The sequence below is a fragment of the Solea solea genome, chromosome 13 (genome assembly GCF_958295425.1).
Source record: "Solea solea chromosome 13, fSolSol10.1, whole genome shotgun sequence".
Taxonomy (NCBI): Eukaryota; Metazoa; Chordata; class Actinopteri; order Pleuronectiformes; family Soleidae; genus Solea; species Solea solea.
The window spans coordinates 8036688-8056592 of NC_081146.1; the positions used below are offsets into that span (position 1 = coordinate 8036688).

At 41.8% G+C, this 19905-nt stretch overlaps 1 protein-coding gene across 4 annotated transcripts in view; it reads right to left on the reverse strand.

Annotated features, from left to right (window-relative positions):
• Positions 1–12369: 12369 nt before the first annotated feature.
• efna3b (ephrin-A3b) overlaps positions 12370–19905 on the reverse strand; it is a 59855-nt gene continuing 52319 nt past the window's right edge. For 3 of the 4 annotated variants that reach the window (XM_058648265.1, XM_058648264.1, XM_058648266.1), the window contains 3 exons: positions 19776–19841; positions 18549–18626; positions 13208–13388 (listed from right to left, as the gene is read on the reverse strand). In XM_058648265.1, coding sequence (XP_058504248.1) covers positions 13243–13388; positions 18549–18626; positions 19776–19841 — 290 coding nt within the window. In that variant the 3' untranslated portion in view covers positions 13208–13242. Of the gene's footprint in view, positions 12843–13207; positions 13389–18548; positions 18627–19775; positions 19842–19905 lie in introns of those variants that run through there. The other variant, XM_058648267.1, reaches the window with a different exon arrangement.

Sequence of the window (19905 nt, forward strand, 5' to 3'; positions counted from 1 at the left end):
CAGGAAGAGACAATCAAGTCTACGTTTTAAGTCAGTCAATTAGTGCAAAATAAGGACAACGGCTTTAAGAATCTCAACTTGTTCAAGGACAACGTCAGCAGTGTCTTATACTGTACACACGCTTTGTCACCGTGTCACATTAGGACAGCCTGTGACTATTTTCATCATTAAGTCCTCCATTTGGCTAAAGGAGGACTCTGCAATGTGCTCACAGCTTCAATCATGGTTATCGGTTTGAGTACGTGCTAAGTGTCTGCGCGCACGGATGTGTGTTAGCCAGATGTTTGTCGCAGGGTCACTGGGTATTTGAGGGACTTGTATAAAAGTGGAAGTGAGTATATAAAAAAAAACACAAGCTTTTCATGCAGGACATTTAAGCAGACAAGCTAAAACGAGGCACATCGGAGATTAAGAGGAAATCTAAGGACAAAACTATCATCTACTAGACGACACACCATATGCCCCGTGGCCCATTATCCACCACTTCACCGAGGCTCGCGCTAATGTGCACCCGGCGGATTTTCAAAGCCAAACAAGGAGTAAAACATTAAGCCTTTTATTTTGCTCTCTGTATCCAGACACATTAATGGCACATACACATGTAGATTCAAATTCAATTCAGAGATATTAATCTCAGTGTGACTCCCAGTCCTCATTAAAGTAAAATAAATGAAATTAATTCAGGAACAAAATCCATAAAAATGGATTATCTGTTGTTCTATGAAGCCTTTTATTAAAACACTGCAGGCCTGAATAGAATAGCATGATAATACAATATGAATATGATAGTGTATATAATTATCTACTGTATTTCATTGCACTTATCTCACCTTTTCATTGACATAATTGTTTGTAATAATTACCTTTTGTGTATAAAGTAACTGAAATCCCTCTTTTCTCTATGGATTGAGAATAAAAATAATAAATAAGAATTGTATTAAAGCCCTTTAACAGGTGCAGTCACGTTCTTTGATATTTCTTTGGATGGGAGGAAGGGTTAAACAGATGTAATTTAAATATTATATTGAATATTTGTCATGTATTACATTTCGCCACACTGGCTCACATAGTATAGTATGTCTCAATCACATCATGTCACAGTTGAGCTGATGCGTCTGTGTTGTTTACGTGTCGTTAGTGTGTCACAGGAACCAGAAGAGCTGGTTGAAAAGTTTCCTGTGCACCTCAGGAATTCATTCCTTTTAAAAAGGAGTTTGTTTTGATGATTAACAACACGTGTTTAACTGATCCTGACTGAAACAATAGGCCTGGTTCACTGTTGCGTTCCCAAACAACAATTATACGGGTGAACTTTTCATGAACTCGGTAATAAAGTTACATCTTCACCATGTAAATAGAATTTTGACAGAACAATACAGACAAAAGGTCATTTCACGAGCTTTCCCAGTTCCACGAGAGACGATTCAGTTATTTGAATGCTACGGATACATTTGAGACACCTTTTCGTTCCGTGACAACTTACAAAAACATACTGAGGCAGATGTACCGAGAGAACTCGTCACTGCATGCGTCACCTGAACAGGACAAACAACTTCTTCTTGTTGTTGTCGTCGTCAGTAAATCACAAGAATGAGGCCTACAAGTCTGTCAAGTCGGAAATCTTAAAGAGGATAATCTAGTGATTAGAGGATAGCAAACAAGGACATGGATCACCGAGCTGATTAATCAATTACATCTCCTAAATCTATTAGTGCGTGTGATACTGTCGGACCTACCACGTCACGACCTCTGTTCCTATTACTACGCTGATAAGGTCCACGTTAACATTTCGACAAAATCCATCCAACCTATCAAACTGCATCAAAGAAATCAAATCATCAAAGCGAGTCAACTTTCGGCAAAGTGCCTCTGGGTAATATTTGACAGCAACCTCACTTTTAAAAGTAAAAACTGTGTTCTTTACCTTAAACATGGTGATGGTCTCTGCTTCTTATATATACACAGTATCACACTGATACTGGTCAAAATCACTGGATCGGATATCGGACAGATGAAAATATAAAATTCAATACAATCCAAAAATTAACTGTGAAAAAGTAAACAAAATCAGCAAAAGCGTTTTAGCCGAGTCATGTTTGGGCTGTTTATTTCATCTTTTTGGGAGAACAATATTTGTTACACAGTTGGAGAATTATGTCTTTGAAATGAGTCAGCACAAATGTGTTGTTCACAACTTCATACATTCATAAATGTTCTAAAATGACTGTAAGTTAAAAAAATCTCCCTGAATACCAATCACTTAACTTGGTCAAGTGTTGTATAACCTTCAAGTTTTGGTATGGGGCACAACAGCTACCCACCATCTTCACTCTTTCTGAAAACAGTTGACAAAGATATGAGGTGCCTGGTTCGATGGACAAAAGGATTTAAAAGTTAAGTATTTAAATTCAGGTGTTCAGGTGTTTCAATAAAGGCTTTGGGCTCTAGACCCCTTATCTCCAACTAATGCTTCAGCATACCAAGACAGTTTGGACGAGGCAAAACGAAGCAGTTTGAGGACGGTTCTTTTTCTATTCCAACATGACTGTGCCCCAGTGCACAAAGCAAAGCCTTTGGGATGAACTGGAGCAGAGATCGCGAGCCAGGCCTTCTCGTCCAACATCAGTGTCTGACCTCATACATGCTCTACAGAGTGAACGGACACAAGATTCCATACAAACACTTCAAAATGTTGAGGAAAGTCTTCCAAGAAGTGTGGAGGCTGTTAAAGCTTAAAAAGGGTGACTCCATACTCCATATTACAGTACTGTATATGTGTTTGAATACATCATTTACAGGGCTTGTTGGTGTCATCATGTATGTCTGGTTATATATGAGCTCCAACCTCACCGACCTGCTCCGTCATCACACCTCTTCTCACAGCCTCTACTCCTCCTGCTGTCATCTTCCTGTCTCTAACACACAGGACTGAGCACCGAGCCTCTGGATCTCCAACTTCAAATCACTGATCAAATCTCACTGACTTAGAGTGAATCATTCTCTCTGTTTCCAGACGTGTTTTCTGCTCCATTTCCTGTCTGATTTTTGAAACTTACATTCTTCTGAATGGCCGACGTCCTCAGTTGCAGTATCGGGCGTATGAGGGTTCACTGACTCATCGTTAATGTGATTACTAACACCTGTGCTTTTCCTGCTAATATATGTCAAAATGCTACCGTGGAAAGGGCCCGTTGACTTCCTGTCATTGCTCCACCCCCACCAGCCTCAGTACACGCCCCCGCCTCTAATGCTCTCACCTGAATTCTATCAGCCTCTTACCTGCAGTAATTAGTCTCCACTGTTGATTATCTGAGAGTCGTGCATTTTGAGTCCACTTGCTGCTCCATTACACGCAGTGAATAAAGAGAATAAAGTCCTGATATTATGAGAATAAGGTTGTGATATTATGAGAATAAATTCATAATTATTATTCAAGCAAAATCTCAGATGATCAGCTGCAACCTGCGTCAAGATGAGGAACGTGGAGCGTTTTGTGAAGTTACATTTTAATTGGGGCTTCACAAACAGAGAAATACTTAATCTTTTTTTGTCACATCAGCACCACATTTTCTTTAGCTTCAGGAAGATTGTGAAAGAAACTGAGTTTGTATGGAAGACAGAATCACAAAGAATCACAAACACAGACTGCGGAGGAGGAAATGGCTGCGAGTGGTTGACTGTAAAGATAATGCTGGTTATATCTGTGTTCTGTTGCTATTTACTATTTGATAATATATTAGATATCGATAAAAAAAGAATCTCATTGTGTCTTTATTCTCACAAAATTACGACTTTATTCTCGAGAGATTAAACATTTTTTCTCTTCAGTTTGGCCCTAATACTCTGAAGCAGCATAGAGAGGAGGGGACACGTGATGAGAGCACGAGGGGGAAAGCCAGGCTTTGACTAACACCACAAGTATAAATCTGGGGGTGATTGACAGCGTCAGAGCAACTGTTCAGAGGGAGGATGACAGAAGAAGAGAAGACGCACCAAACCAAACAGCACAAAAGGTCAAGTCATATACCACACAGCACTCACTTTATTTATTTATCCAGTGAGATACTCGGGACACGGCGGAATTTAAATTGACAATCTCGTTTGTTTTGCTCATGCGAGATGGAGAGACTCAAAAGTTTAGATAGGCTTTTCATGGCTGAGGGCAACGGGAAGTTCAACTGTGTCCAAATTCTGTCTGCTGTGAAGCTTGTGGGCAGGAACTCCCGTGTGAAGACTGGGATATCTTTATAAATATGCAACAAACATCAAAAAGGACAGGTATTGAGTCCAGTAAGGTTTAAATACAGCAAACACGCTGCAACTCTTTCTCTCCCTTATCTCTTTCTGGGTAATTTCATGTCCATGTCATTCCTCTGTGTTTTTCAAATACCTGACTTTTGACATATCACCTCATGTTCACGATTCCCAGGGAATGTAAACACAAAGTAAAACATTAAAAGATGTTGCTCTGACAGATGGTGAGTTGATTTAATATAGAGGAAAAACTGTATTTGCATTAAAATGCCACGTGACCTTAGCTTCAAGGCTTTCACCATGAGGGCGGTGAGAGGGAATGATCAGCATCAGTGATCAGCGGTGAAACTGCATCTTTAAAACCCAGTGGGATTCCTGCACGCACCAGAAAGAACTGTTTTCAGCATCAACTGAACAAGGAATTAGGCCCTGGATAAAAGGGAGATTTCTTTTAAGACCTTGCACAGAAGAGAGTGTTTTTAGACTTTTCTTTTGTTCTGAATCCAGAGAAAATCATGACTAGACACCACAAACATCCTGCTGCAGTTATACATGTATTAAAGCTGCAGTGTGTTTTACACTACAAAAAAGTACCTACTATGTGGGCGGTGATTTTGTTTTACACGCGACACACAAACGACTGACTTGTAAAGCAGTTGTTTTCAGTGTAACTGAATCATTAGAATCAGTTCATTAGAAATATTTGTTCAGTATTTCCTCTATGACCGAAGCACAGACTCCGTCTGACACAATCAATGGCCTGAAATACAGTGGCAGGTTTTGTGATGCCGCTCGCCACTTGCGATCAGCAGTGCTGTCCCTAAATACACCAGACTCCTCTGTTAAATACTGAGATTTTAGACATTTCCCTGATAATTGTTGGAGATGAACCCACGTTTGTAGGACTGTTAAGTCTTTTTAACTGATTTACAGTTTGGCATTGTTCGGCTTGATCTCTGTGTCGGATTGTCTCTTCCTGTGACGGCACTCTGACCAATCAGAGACCAAATCTCTCTTGGAACCTCGCCAGAGCAGCTACTACAAAAAAAGTACCTGGTAGCAGGTAATATGCGCGTGGAAATGCAACTTAACCGTGCCGTTTTAAGCGGTAAAATTTACTTTGTGTTGTGCACTTCTTTGTGTTTTCAGCCATCTTGCTTTACTAGCACGGTGCTGCTGTTGCTTACATCTAACGAATCACTCCCTGTGTGCGGGAATGTCAACACGAGCTCCTAACACCTCTATGCGAAGAGAGTCATGTGGAGCTTTGTCTGTATATGTATCTAAACCATTGTGTGAACTCATCTCACAGTGGTTTAAATGTAACAGGCATTTGTTCGTGTATAAAAGTGATGCACTTGAGCTTCAATTACCAAAGCCCACATATATGAGCAAACAGACATGGTGACTGAGCAGTCGGTGACATTTCTTCAAATGTGGCCCCTGCTTCCTCAACGTGACATCGATGAGACAGTGAGGTTTCACCTTCTGTGGGTTTGGTGCTGCACATGCACACACACACCTCATACACGAGCCCCAAACATCATGTGCATACATGTTGACGCAGTTGCTCCTTATGTTCAGTGCCACATTAGACACATGATCAGCGAGGTGATTTTCATGAATAATATTCACGTGGCAGGGAGCAGGTTTTTCAAACAGGAACCATAAGGCACAGTGGGCGGTCGTCCAGCTCCCCGCAACACTCCAGTCACAGGACTCATCAGCAGCAGGAGGCGTTTCAACACAGCAATGTCATCTGTTTCACATCTGCCCAGGTGAATCCGGAGATCTGAGGAAGCAAAGGACGGTCGTCTCCATTATTTAGATCAACAATGCTGCCGTTGATTACAACTAGCACGGCAAACGTGTGCTTTTTGCTTCCAAAAACAGGGCACGCACCCAAGTTATTTGTGAATATGGCATCTTCATTCAGAATAGGTCCACTGGGGCAACAAGCACGAGCTGTCAGACAAACTGCAGTGTTTAGTCACGTCTATCAGGAAAATAAAACGGCGGCAGACAAGAAAATTACAGCCCAGACTGTTCCATTTAAATGTCAGCCACCGCCTACAGGCTTCAACTTTGACCTGATTCACTCCTCGTAGTTGTAGTCTGTGCGAGTCGTCTTCATCAGCATCGTTAATGACTTGTTTTCTTCCCAGTTTTTCGTTTCTTTTTTATTCAAGACGGGTTTTAACAGGTTGGTTTGTGCACTGCGTTATATTTTCACATGCACTGCAAGAGTTACTGTTCGAACTACAAGAGCTAAGTAAGTTTGTGAAATGCCACTATGGCAAAAGTGCTCTGTTGTATAAAGGCAGCGCACTGTGGAGCAATTTGTCATTATCTGTCAGCCAGTGCTCCAAGTTTGCAACGCTCAAACACACACATCTGAAAAACTGCACAAGGACGAACCAGACCTGCCGACATATTTGACTGCCGTGTGCAATTTGTCAGGTTTAAATAAACAGACCATGGGCAACAAACCAAAAAACGGATAACGTGCAGTAAATGTGAGAAATGTGTGCGGTGGAAATCGACCATGTGCGATCTAAACAGGTGATGTGCACGAATAAATAAATAACTAAAAGTGCAACGTGCCCTTCTCAATGAAGTATGTCATATTATTGGTGTCACGAGGATGAACGTGTTAGACAGGGAGCTTTCTTTTGGCTTCTCCCTTTTCTAGGTCACAGCAGTTCACATGTTTAGCGTTTTGCATATTTGATTTGACAGAGATTTTTTTTTTTTTTTTAACCCTTACTTAGCCCTTTCTGACGCAACCTTCTGGACGATTGTGGCTAACGACAATTTTAGAGTGTTCAAATAACCCAATCAATGGCATTGGGTGCGTTGCTCAGCGATACCCCAGCCTTTGAACCAGCAACCCTTTGGTTACATGCTAACAAGTTCCCTTTCCACTAGACCATGGGCTGTCCATGTATGGTTTTTTAGTCCCACAGTCCAAAAACATGCAGATTTGGGGATTAGGCAAACTGGACACTCTAAATTGACCATAGGTCTGAATGTGAGAGTGGATGGTTGTTTATCTCTATGTGTCCCTGTGTCTGTGTCCCTATGTCAGCGATATGGAGGATAAAGCCATAGAATATGGATGGAATACTTTCAGTTGAATTCAAGGACTTAACCAGTTAAAGATTGGGGTAAAACATAATGCGTGCGTGTGTGTATGAAACTGTTGGTAGGAGAAGTCTATTGAAAAGAGTTTTGTGTTTACAAAGCCTGCGTGCATAACTTTGCTTTTTCATAAAAGAGACACATTCCGACAAGGCTCACATTTTTCTCCTGCTGCCTTGTGATAAATGAATGCAGACAGAAAAGCAGCGTCCATGTCAGTGACTGGAAGACCTTGAGTCGCAAAAGCATCTGATGAACTGTTGTTGCATAATTTCACATTGTATGTGATAATGTGAGAGCTCAGTCCTTGACCCTGCACAGCTACTTTCCTGTCTCCAGGGGACTAAAAAACAAAGAAAAACAAAACCGGACCCTCTCCATAAAGTCTCTTTGCTTCAACATGCTGCAAATCAACAGTTATGTCATGATTCAGATGAATAAGTCAGTGTGTTTAATCCTGATGATGACAGTTACACAACCGCCATTGTGGCTTTAATAACTTTATGTGTTCATATAAAGGATTACAGGGTAGGGGCAGTGGGTCACAGTACCTCTGTCAACCAAGCTGTGACCAAACAGCGGCACCAAGTGGTCACCATCAGCTCCTGCAGTGTGTGAGTGTTGAGATGGAAACACACAAAGTCAAAGTGGATTATGAATTATTCTCTGCTCATGACTCTAATCCCACATTGCTGGTGATATTAGTTTGTGAAGGGTCGGGTTTGGTAAAGGATCATGACCTGATATTAATAAAAGATGGTGCTGTTTTCAATTTTGACAGAAATATTCAGGGGTTTGTGAGTCAGGGTGGTTCTCGGAAAAGCAGATTTTCATTTTGGCAGAATATGGTTTATTGGGTGGCGTCAAGTCAAGTTATTCATCCCTTAAGCTGCATTTTCATAATGCGGTGAATGTGTGTGAATCACTGCCGGGATCCAGGTCTGGTGATCTGTCTGTTTCCACATGAAAATGATGATGATGATGATGAACTTAGAATCCAAACACCTGCACTGTACTTTTAATAAAAACAACTAGCTCAAATAAAAACCCATTTTTGGGTTGAACACGAAATTAGAAATGTGAGAAAGAGATGAGTATGATGTCAAATTCATTTCAAAATAATACTTTCTCAAAGTTACTCTCCTCTTAGCGAGAATTGTTGCAATTATATAGTTTAGAAGTTTTCTTTCATTTCCCAGAGTGTTCTACAGCATTCTCTTAATAAGCTCATTTCTCAAAAGCGTCTTCGTAATCACTGATGTAAAGAAAACTACAAAATAATCACAATATTCAGTGATATGCTGAAGTTATTCATCTGGAATCGGTGCCGATCATTTTAACTTAGTTGCAGATTTTCACCAAAAATGTGGTAACTGGTCATTAAGGTGATTTACAAAGCTTTACATTAATGCAGAGGTCTCAAACTTGCAGCCCGCGGACCACATGTGGCCCTCCAGTTGATTTCAAGTGGCCCGCTACGTGATATTATTTGTGTATTTCTGTTTTTTAGCAATTTAGCACCAAAAATACATTTCTATATATGGTTCCATGTCAACACAGACACTTTAATTTTGAAATTCTGAGAAATATCTATCATCACAACATTTTTATTGTGATATCACGATAGAATATGGTGATATACAGTCATTTTAAGATCATATTGTCGACCCCTACTCAATAGTTGGCCAGATAAGATGCCCGGTGAGCCCCCAAGGTCATTTGAGTTTGAGCCCCCTGCTTTAAATCTTACAGAGGTTGAATATTTGACCCAAACTTTGTATTTCCCTTCCACCCCACTGACCTAGAGCTGTGCTGACCTCTATCTGTCCATCTTCTTCTTTAATGTCAGTGCAAAAGTTGACAAAGACATGTCGCACAAGATCAGAGACAATGAGCCAAGCTTTGCTCTGACATCAGCAGCGGCGGCTTTATCCCTCCATCAGTCTGTCCATTCATACCGGTACATACTACCGGACTGTCCCGTTGTCATTTAAATGCTTGGCTGCTGATGGAAGCGCTTATCTCGTCTAATCGGAGTGTGTAAAGATATTACTGCAGAGGGAAAGCGTCGCCTCACCAGCTTTGATATGGAAAATCACATCTGTGAGCTTCCAAACGACATTATCTACTGAGAACTGAATACCAGGTAAAACCTCTACCCCCCCCCCCCCCCCCCACACAACCCCTCCATCTGTTGTCTTGGATTAGCTCCATGTTCAATGCGTTCGAATCAAACGCTCAAATACAGATAAAACAGGCAGGCTGAAACAGGATTAGAGAGGGAGGCAAATAAAGAGTCAAACACACGTCTTGTTAAAAGTAAGATTTGTAAGCTTATTATTTTTGTTATTATGATCACTGTTATAACCTCTGTTATGGTTTTGTTCAGTTTACAGTTTGTTTTCAAGTTCATTTAAAGTCATTCCAGTCGAAGGTAAACATGATTGTAAATTGTTGTTTCCAACACTATTAAATGCTTTTGTTGTTTTGCCAGACAACATCAGATACACTCTCTCTCTCACACACACACACACAAACACGTGGAAACAGCAAGAACCAAAAAAAGACTGTTGTTCACACAACCATTCACTCACACACACGTACATTCATTGACACCAGTACACGCTAAGATGGACGGCATCTCATGCTAAAGCTCCTGCACACATCCATGAAGTAGCCAAAAGAGAAATGGTCTGATTCACACACACACACACACGCAAACTTCCTTTCCTTCATGTCTAAGTTCTTAAGTGCAACTTCCTGAAGTGTGATTCACTCGCTCTCTCTCACACACACACACACGGCTCTTCAAACCTCTCTGACCTCCCCCTCCCACCATGAGCTGCACATGCACTTGGACTGATCGATGTTCTCAATGATGCTCCAAAGCTTCGTGATTCTTTTTTTTTTTCTTGTTACGACACAAGCATCTATTTTCTTGGGGTCTAAAAAATGTGTAGTTTTGCTGCTCAGCCGTCCTTGTCATCCAGAATGAATGAATAACTTGATCATTTGACTCTTAAAAGTAAAGAATGGCATCCTAACTCGTTTCATTTTGACACTGCACTCTGGTGTAGCTCTCTCATGAAATGTAAAGTGATAAAAACTGATAAATCAGGGACTTAAATAACCCCAACTTTTGGTCTTTGCAACTTGTTAATATTAACTGAACTCATGAAGTTACATGGTTCTTGTTGAAATTCTTCATTTGTGACACAGGGTTTCTTTCCAAGTTAACCCTGGTGACATAATCGGGGTAATTTTCTTTCTTTTAAAAATGTAAAAAGCTCCCTCCAGAGCACCAGACAACATGACCGGCTGAATATTTTCTCCTAATGAGGTCCCACAATGGGCCGAGAAAATTGCCAAAAAAGATCAGAAACAAAACTTTTCAATAGTTTTTAGACTAAAAGATAATATAACTTTAAATCGTGAACAATGACTTGGCTTAAAGACTCACAGTTGGAGTGCAGTCCAGTTTACATACGGCCCACTTAACCCCCATCTCCCCAATTCTACACAAACAAGCAAATGTAACAGAAAAGAAAACAGAGTTTAAATTTTGTAAAAAAACAACAAAACGGCTTACATCACATTACATCTCGGCAATTTTAAGACATTGAAATTTCATTGTGTCCCAGTTTGACGTTGACACAGGTGCTGTGTGACCTGCTCAGCCAACAGTCGGCTTACAGTCCGTCTTAAACCTCCTCATTACCACATAATCATTGTTATCAGCTACAATGGTAAGTCATGCCCTACTAGAGTCCATTATTGGCAGGGTAACCATGGCGAATAAGGTGCTAGTTGCTATGGAAACGCCATCCTGAAGCAACCGACTGGTACAGTTGTTTGAATTCTGAATTTGCCGTACCTGCTCACCTAAGCACTTGGTTTGCACCGTGTGTTATTACTCGTTGCTTTAGTTGTGTTTTTGTGACTTTTTTTCAAACATTTTTGCATTTTTATACTCAAAGGATGAACAGCATGTCGATGTGTTTTCATGTCGTTAGTACCATTTCAAATATTCTCTCTCACACACACACACACAAACAAACAGACTCACACAGTAACAGAAAACTGTTCACATGTGGCAACTGACAAAATGAGTTAACAGAGATGAGATTGCAGAGCACGTTTGCTACTCCAGCGTGGACCAGTAGGGAGTGTCTTATTGTCCAGGACTGGACGTCTCCGTAGACGCTTGTGAGACGCTTGACTGTCCTTCCTCCTTGGTCTGCTCAGTGAGAGGAGAGAGGACTGTATTGCTCAGTGTATCCATGGCTGCTCTGGAGCCATCATGTGCTTTAGTTGACTTTGGAGATGATACAGGACAAACCAAGAACTTCAAAGACAATAAAGAAAGGAAAAAAAAAAGCAACTTATAACAATTATGTTTTTTTGTGTCAATGGCACGTCTGAGTTCCCCCTCCCTTGCTCCACCCCCCCGCCCCCACCCCCAAATGACTTGAGTAAATGATTCATTGTTGAGATGCTCTCTCCCGCCCCGACCCTGTCCAGTGCTGCCGTCTTCGAGAGACTGATGGTGAACACAGGATGACACAGCAGAGTGGAGATGGCGCCCGGAGGTCCCCCGGGCGTGTGTGTGTGTGTGCATGTGTGTGTGTGTGTGGACTATCTCCTCCTTTGACCAGTCTCTGAGACAGGAGACGCACAGTTCATCCCTCGTGTGAACTGGGGGCGAGTTCCCAGCATCGAGATCAACAACAATAACATCAACAACAACAACACAAAAAAAGGCAATTTCAGTTCAATTCTGCTGAAATCTATTTGATTCAGTTCATTTGAGTCCAGCTTAAGTCTTGTTGCAAGAAACTATGGCAACTAGCCCTAAGGAAGTGTTTTAGCCAATCAGATCCAGGGTTGAGTACTCAAATGGTTTGCACTTGGATGGATTTGATGCCTTTCCCTCTTCCCCTACTATTTCAGGACTCCCCCACCCCCACACCCCACACCCCCCAAGTTGTATAAATGCTCTTTGTGATGTGCATGATCCAACAAGCACAACCTGTGGCCTGTTAAGACACATACACACATACACACACATACACACACAGTCAACCAATCTGTGTGCCTGAAGGTATTTCAACACAAACACACAGCTGTACAGACACACACACACACACACACACATACAATCACACTGTAATGTTTGCAAACTCATTACAGAGACTTGCTTCTCTCGCCTCCTGCTCTAGTTGTTGTATCTTAACTCTCCTCCACTCTCTCCCCTTCCTCTCCCACCCACTGATACTGTACAGCCTCCCAAGGCTAGTTGGCATGGTGACGCTGATGGAATGGCCGTTGCTAGGAGATGAACAGAACGGCCGAGAGGAGCATCGTCACGGTGAGGAGAAGGCGATCCCTGGACGGACTGCTCCCACTGACGCTCTTCTCCACCTTGGGAATGAAGGGGTTAAATTCATCTGGAGGAAAAAAGAGAGAGAGAGAGAGGAAAAGACAACTGAGAGTCACGTCTTCACTTACGATCCATCACAGATATCAGGGAATGTCACTCGACTTGAAAAGAGTTCAAGTTTATGTGAGCGTCTACACACCGATGACCAGTCTGCCTGAACAAACAGCAGCTATCGGCACAGACAGTCTCTACTCCCACTGAAATGTGGCTCGTCCACAAAGACACAACACAACACAACAGCAGTGTCACCGCACACTGCAGCTGTTATCAGAGAGCCCTCATTGTTCTGATAAAGTGACACATTGCCAGTCACACACATTTACGTACAGACAGACTGTATATACTCAAACACCTCATCCCATTGGGGCAGCATGTGCACCTGGTGGCGTCCGAAAATAGCTGTATTATCAACGCTTACACACTGAACATTGATGTCTGGTTGATGTGTGAAAACACAAGCCACAAGGCGGCTCTCTGCATGCCTGCACAGACCCACCTTCTGTAGTCACCTGATGAATGAGACTGGAGACCAGACAGAGACACAATTTACTGTCTGTAGGAAAAAAAAAAAAGTCACAACTGCATTTATGTTTCAATGGCATCAAAGTAAAAGTAGGGATGTTCTCAGTGTTTCCATTCAGCGCCGTATACAATAGCCCAGTATTTCCAGCTGCTCTGTGGGGTCAGACAGCAGAGTAATGACTGGCTGACACCTGGTTTTAGAGATGGCTGCCTCTGGTATGCTCTGCTGGATGACCTAATGAGGTCTATGCAGCAGTGGAGCTCAGGTTAAATGCTTTGAGCGCTCTGGAACCGTGCATGCAGCTGAGGGGGTCGCGACACGGTGTAAATTTGGCACTCGCAGAACGTCGGAATGTGGTTTTTTGACGAACACAAACAGCGGACTGCTGCCGAGTATCTCACGCAACTGGTCCTGATGTGTGTGTGTGTGTGTGTGTGTGTGTGTGTGTGTGTGTGTGTGTGTGTGTGTGTGTGTGTGTGTGTGTGTGTGTGCGTGTGTGTGTGTGTGTGTGGCCGCACTCGTGGTCCCATCCCACACCTGCACACCTACGCACAGCCCCCGTCTCTCACTTACCGTCACAGATGAAGACATAATTATTGGTGTGCTTTTATGGCACAGTGTTTATGCAGGAGGAGGGCTGTGACCTTATGTGACCTTATGCGTCTACTTGTGTGTTTGCACCTGCCACGTTTTGGAGCAGAAAAGTCGGCAGTTTCCAAAAGATAATTAGGAGAGTGAAACACCCTGAAGCGTCAAGAAATCTGAATGTCATGTTGATAAGAACCAGCAGATATTTCAGTCTCTGATTGTGTTCGTGAGGGTAAATGTCCTGCACTGCTTTTCAGGATAAGGCATTGCTCTGAATATAAGAGCCTGCTGAATCAACATGTAGCTCGTAGGCATGCGTGTGAGCAGGACTGTATATGTTTGTCAGCATAGCCATTAACGTCAGTGACGTACAATGTGTGTAATAAATACTGAAATGAATTGTTGTCAACACTCACAAAGTGTTGATTCAACTGTGTGGTAGAGTCATAATTTGTGGTGTCCTCATGTAGGTCATTTTATTTACATACATTTAACCATAAAGACACAAGTTGAAATAAGACGCTGGCACGAAAGACTATTTATAGACTCACTATTCATACGCACGTCTCTCATCAAGGACCCAGAAACAAAGACAAACAAACACCACTGTTTTAAGTCAGTAAACTGACTTTGACATTTAAAATGAGTGTACGATGAAGACAAATTGTCAGAATGTACTTGAACACACACTGGCTGCCCAAACAAAGGCAAGTAAACATTTCCTGGTTTTATATTTCTAAACTGGTTTCTTGGAAAATAACAGTCGTAACATTTAAAGGGTATAATTACACAGATGCTGTCATTTTTCTATCATTAAACATGGGGCGAGGTGATCCACTGCTACATCCCTGACTAGAGAAGAAAGCACAAACTGTCAGTCCCCTCTGGATCCTTCTATCTACAGTCCAATATATACAGTGTATATGTTAGGGCTGAACATTTTCAATAAATATCTCATAGCGATTATTTTTTACTTAGATTGCGATATGATTCGTGATATGAGAATGCATGGTCATTTTTACATAATTATTCTCATTTTCTCTTCAATAACATAATCAAAGGGATTACTGTCTGATATTTGTGCAGATCTGTGAGAAATAAAGATGTTTTCTTCAGTCTGGAGGATATGATGGGTTTCAAAAATGGCAATTTGAAAACGGGCTCCTGCGATTTTGATTACATTTTGATTAATTGTTCAGCCCCTGATATTCAGTATGTGTGTGTATATACATAGAAACCATGGTGTTACAGACCGACAAACAAAAACAGCCAAAAATGTAACCTCCTCGGTGCAGCTAGTATATTTTTCCAGGAGATTTATACATGATTAATTAAAAAGAAATAAAGCAGCCCACTAAAACTTAGTGCCAACCATACAAGCCTGTGAGGGCAGTGTTGGTCAGCAACGTTATGTGACCAGGGCCAAGGTCAGCTGACGACCTAAATATACTGAATGACCAGGTTTATGGGGCATATTTAAACATGACAATGCCAGGATTCAACCGGCTTAAATTATGAAAGAACGGTTCGGGGAGCATGACTCATCATTTTCACACATGGATTGATCCACCGCAGAGTTCAGACTTTAACCCCACGGAAAATCTTTGGGAAGATTTAACACAGAGGTCCAACTCTCTCATCATTAACACAAGATCTAGGTGAAAAATAAATAAATGTTGTGACATTGCATCAAAGCTGTGCATCATTATCAAACCTAAAGGCCGTCCCACAAAAATCCAAGAGTGTCTATATTGAGCTCGGCAGTGTATAAAAAGCAGTTACCACGAGGTATTAGCCAATACGATATCCAGTGTCGGTAATGGTCCGATACCGATAACGATCCCAAGATTTGGTTATCAGATAATGAAATCATAAAAGCCGATACAATCCAAAAACTTTTACTATCTGAAAAAACTTCACACAGCACAGGCTGTAAAAAAGGTGCCCATGTGATCAGAATGTGAGTGAGGAAAGCACAACTCTGCAGTCATCATGTGAGCTGTCTGGACCTATTTTGAAAAATAGTACGACCCTGGTTTATTCAGGACAAACATGACTTTCACTTCTCACTCATAACATTCCAATCCAAACCTCCAATGATCACAGAATTTGTCCGACATAAAAACGACAAAAACTAGGCTTAGACTTCTTCACAGTACTATAGAGACACAGCCGTGTCCAGAAAGACAGATTACAGCACTGTGAATAGCTTTTGTGTTTTTGTTCTAACCCTGATATCCGACCCGATGTTGCAGGCAAAGTGCACCAAACACACTATCGCTTAAAGGAGTGGTAATTGCTACAATAAACCCCATTAAAGGAAAAGCTTCTGATTTCTCCACTAATGGCCAGACCTGATCGTCAGATGCGGTAACCTGAGCCAACAGGCTTGGTAAATGAGTATCCTCCCACTGAAAGCCATCAGTAATCACATGGCTGCACGGGGAGCTGCTCGCACCGTTCCATGTTGTAAATGAGATCTAAATGAAATCTAATACTAGAGGCCGTATTCTGGAGGGAACCACTGTTGAGCTGTAGACACTGATTGAATAAGGCAGTGCCCAGGAAATAAACTGTGAGCAGTGGAGGACAGAGAGAGAGAAAACGGGTGTTTTACAATATGACTCTGCAACATTCAGTTCAGTTATTTTCAGACATGGCAATCAGGCAGATTCCAACGGAGCCGTTTTCTTGTGCGTGGCCTTGTGGTTGTGTGAATGTGCTGATGTGAAATATGAATAGCAGTAATTAAAACTATGATGTGATGAGTCTAATCGGCGGCGGGGAGACTGAGAATGAGGGCGGGGAATAGAAAAACTGCACTGCTTCTTTGTTTTCACTTCATTTCACAGCTCCCCGCTGATTCCCTCACTTCCTCCAGCACCACTTGGGTTATCCAATTAATTTAATTGGCAACACAGCACTACAGGTGAAAATGACCCACAGGAGCGCTGGTGATTTGTGTCCTGCTATTGTGTTAGCCATTCACTACATATTCACAGTAGTTCCATGTACTTTTTTTTTTTCAATTAATTATTAAATTCTTCTGTGGAAATTATCTTCGCCTGCTCATAATTACTTGTGTATTGCACACTGTTTGTGTTAAACTGAATCTTTTATGTTATTGTAATGAGCATCCTTTGTATTTACTATGCATTCAGGAGAATTAGCTGGAAAAGTACAGTAATAGTGCCGGTGAACTAACTAACTCTTTCATTTGTTTTAGTATTAAAAGTGAGTAAACGTTAACAAACACAGCCTAATTTGTATTTTATTATATTGTTTCATATATTTCACATCACTGTGGTGGCTATAATGCATTGTATGGAATTTAAAAATGTATATGATTTTGAAAAAAAAAAAAAAGGTAATGTTAAGAGAGGCAAAAACTCAATTTCACACATCAAAAGGTGAATAAACTGAGTTTTAGTGGTTTTCCCCTCCACTGCGTTTCAACTTCTGCTCCAGGAGGAGAAAGGGAGGATGGGAATTGGAGGGTGGGAGGATGAGGGGGGCATGGAGGAAGAAGATGGAGTGAAAGAGAAAAGAGATGAAAGAAGGATGTAGGGGCGGTGTGAGAGAGAGAGAGAGAGGGATCTCAACAAGCTTGTATGACCTGCAGTCATTCACTGCAGCCGCTGATGAGAACACAGATGGATTACACATGTTTTCAGGTGTGTGCACATACAGTATTACCAACACTGCAGCACATTTTACAGGCTAACACGGAACAGAGTGTGAAAGCTTGACAAAATTCGGATTTATACCCACGAGTCCACGAGTGTTGATGCAATTCAAATCTATTGTGTGACTAAATGACATGAAACACAAAACAATAGATGTGTTATTACATCAAACTAATATTTCAACTCGATTAACAATGTCATTTTGTCACACGACAGTTGTTCAATAATTATTCTGTGGCGCGTGATCGTTGTAACACAACACACAGTAAGAAGTACATGATGACAATCTCATATCTGCCATTTATTATACTCAACTTCTACCATTTATGAGGGTTTATTAGTAGAAGTGGAATAAGTTATGTTTAGAATAAGCCTTGAATGTGTACTTGTATAATATGAAGTCTTGTCATTTAAACAGTGGACCTTTTTAATCATTCTGTTGTGGAATCCTGAATGACAACAACACGACAAACAACCAGCACTTACCAAGAAACCTTTCCGTTCCTGAACAAATTCTTACATACGGAACCATTAGAACTCAGTAATTGCTGACTTGGATTTGAAATACGGTATTATTTAGCTGCATCAGCAGCTTAATATCCTTTTTAGTATTTATGATCAGTTTTTAATGTTTCGAATCTTCAGATGGAACTAATGGGCTACGGGCTTTGTGCCAAAGACGGGGAAGGTAGATATGGAAAGTTGTTTTGAGCGGTTTAACGATCACATGACAAGTATAAATAAAAGAAAAATAATTATCCTGCAATTGGCCCACATGACACAGCATGAATCATATGCTTTTAATCATCATATGAGACTAACGTGATCTGATATGTTTTTGTAACTCCAGACATACGGTGGATCCCCACTTACACAACACTGTGTGTGTGTGTGAGTGAGTGTGTGTATGACTCACCAATGTCATCAATTTTTAGGCCTGGTCTAAGTGTGTAGTCTGGTTCTGTGGGCTCTGGCTCATCATCCACGCCAGAGACTGAAAAAGAGACAGAGAGAGAGACAGAGAGAGAGAGAGAGAGAGAAAGAGAGAGAAAGAAAGGCGAGTGAGTAAGATTTAAAAAATAAAAAAAAAGGGAGGCGAAGAGTGAGGGAGTAGAGGCTAAACCATCGCTCCAAACCAAAGGAGTTTAATTACATCCAACTTGACATTTGAGTGAAATGTGCAAAAGAGCAGCCAGGCAATGGTGTAAGGTTAAAAAAGAAGAAGAAAAAAAAAAGACTGACAAGTCATAACATCAGCAGAAGCCTGGGAAAGAGAGAGAGAGAGAGAGAGAGAGAGGGGGGGAGGGAGAGAGCGAGAGGGGGGGAGGGAGAGAGTGAGAGGGGGGGAGCAGAAGGCAGATCAAACTGAACAGAGCAGAGGCAGTGTGTGTGTGTGTGTGTGTGTGTGTGTGTGAAAATGGATAGAGAGCAATCGAGTTGGGGGTGGGGGGGTGAGAGAGGGAGGAGAGGTTAATACTACAGGACTGTGGAAGTTAAAAGGACCAGACAGGCCAGGGATCAAAGAGTGTTTGTGAGTGAGTGAGTGAGTGAGTGAGTGTGTGTGTGTGTGTGTGTGTGTGCGTGTGTGCGTGTGTCTGTGTGTGTGTGAAAGAGAGTGAGAGGGAGAGTCAGGGTCAAGAGACTGAAGGAAGGCAGGGGTGCAAGTGAGAGGTTAACACTACACACACACAGCCACCCACTGACCGCATACTGGAATAAAATGATTCTGACAGGGAGTGAGGAGGAGAGAGGAGAGGAGAGCTTTCAAAGCCATATCTGCTCGTCTCTGCTGCTATGGAGGAAGGAGAGAGGAAGAGACAGCAGTGGGGAAAAGAAGGAAAGGAAAAGACGAACATAGGGAGGTTCTGTTATGTGAGTGAAAGTGCTGCAGGGGGAAACTCAGCAGGAGTATTAATAGCGCTGCCTCTTTTGGGCTTTATTTATGTTGAATATGCATCTGTATGCAGCTGCTATGAGGACACGCGTGAGCGTGATTGTAGGAGCCCTGTGTCTGACCTGCCAGATGTGGAGAGCAACTGTGTCCACATCCAGGTGGGAGCAAGCTTCACATTACAGGTCAAACTACACAAACACACACACACACACACACACTACACACACGTGCACAAAGTGGAACACTTACCCGTGGAGCAGCAGACGTACACTCGTAGTCTCAGACAGCTGCGGCCGTGGTGATGTGTGGGCGTGGCTGTAAGACAAAATGGACAACTGATAAAAAATCGTGCAAGATTTGTGTCCAAATATGGTTTGAG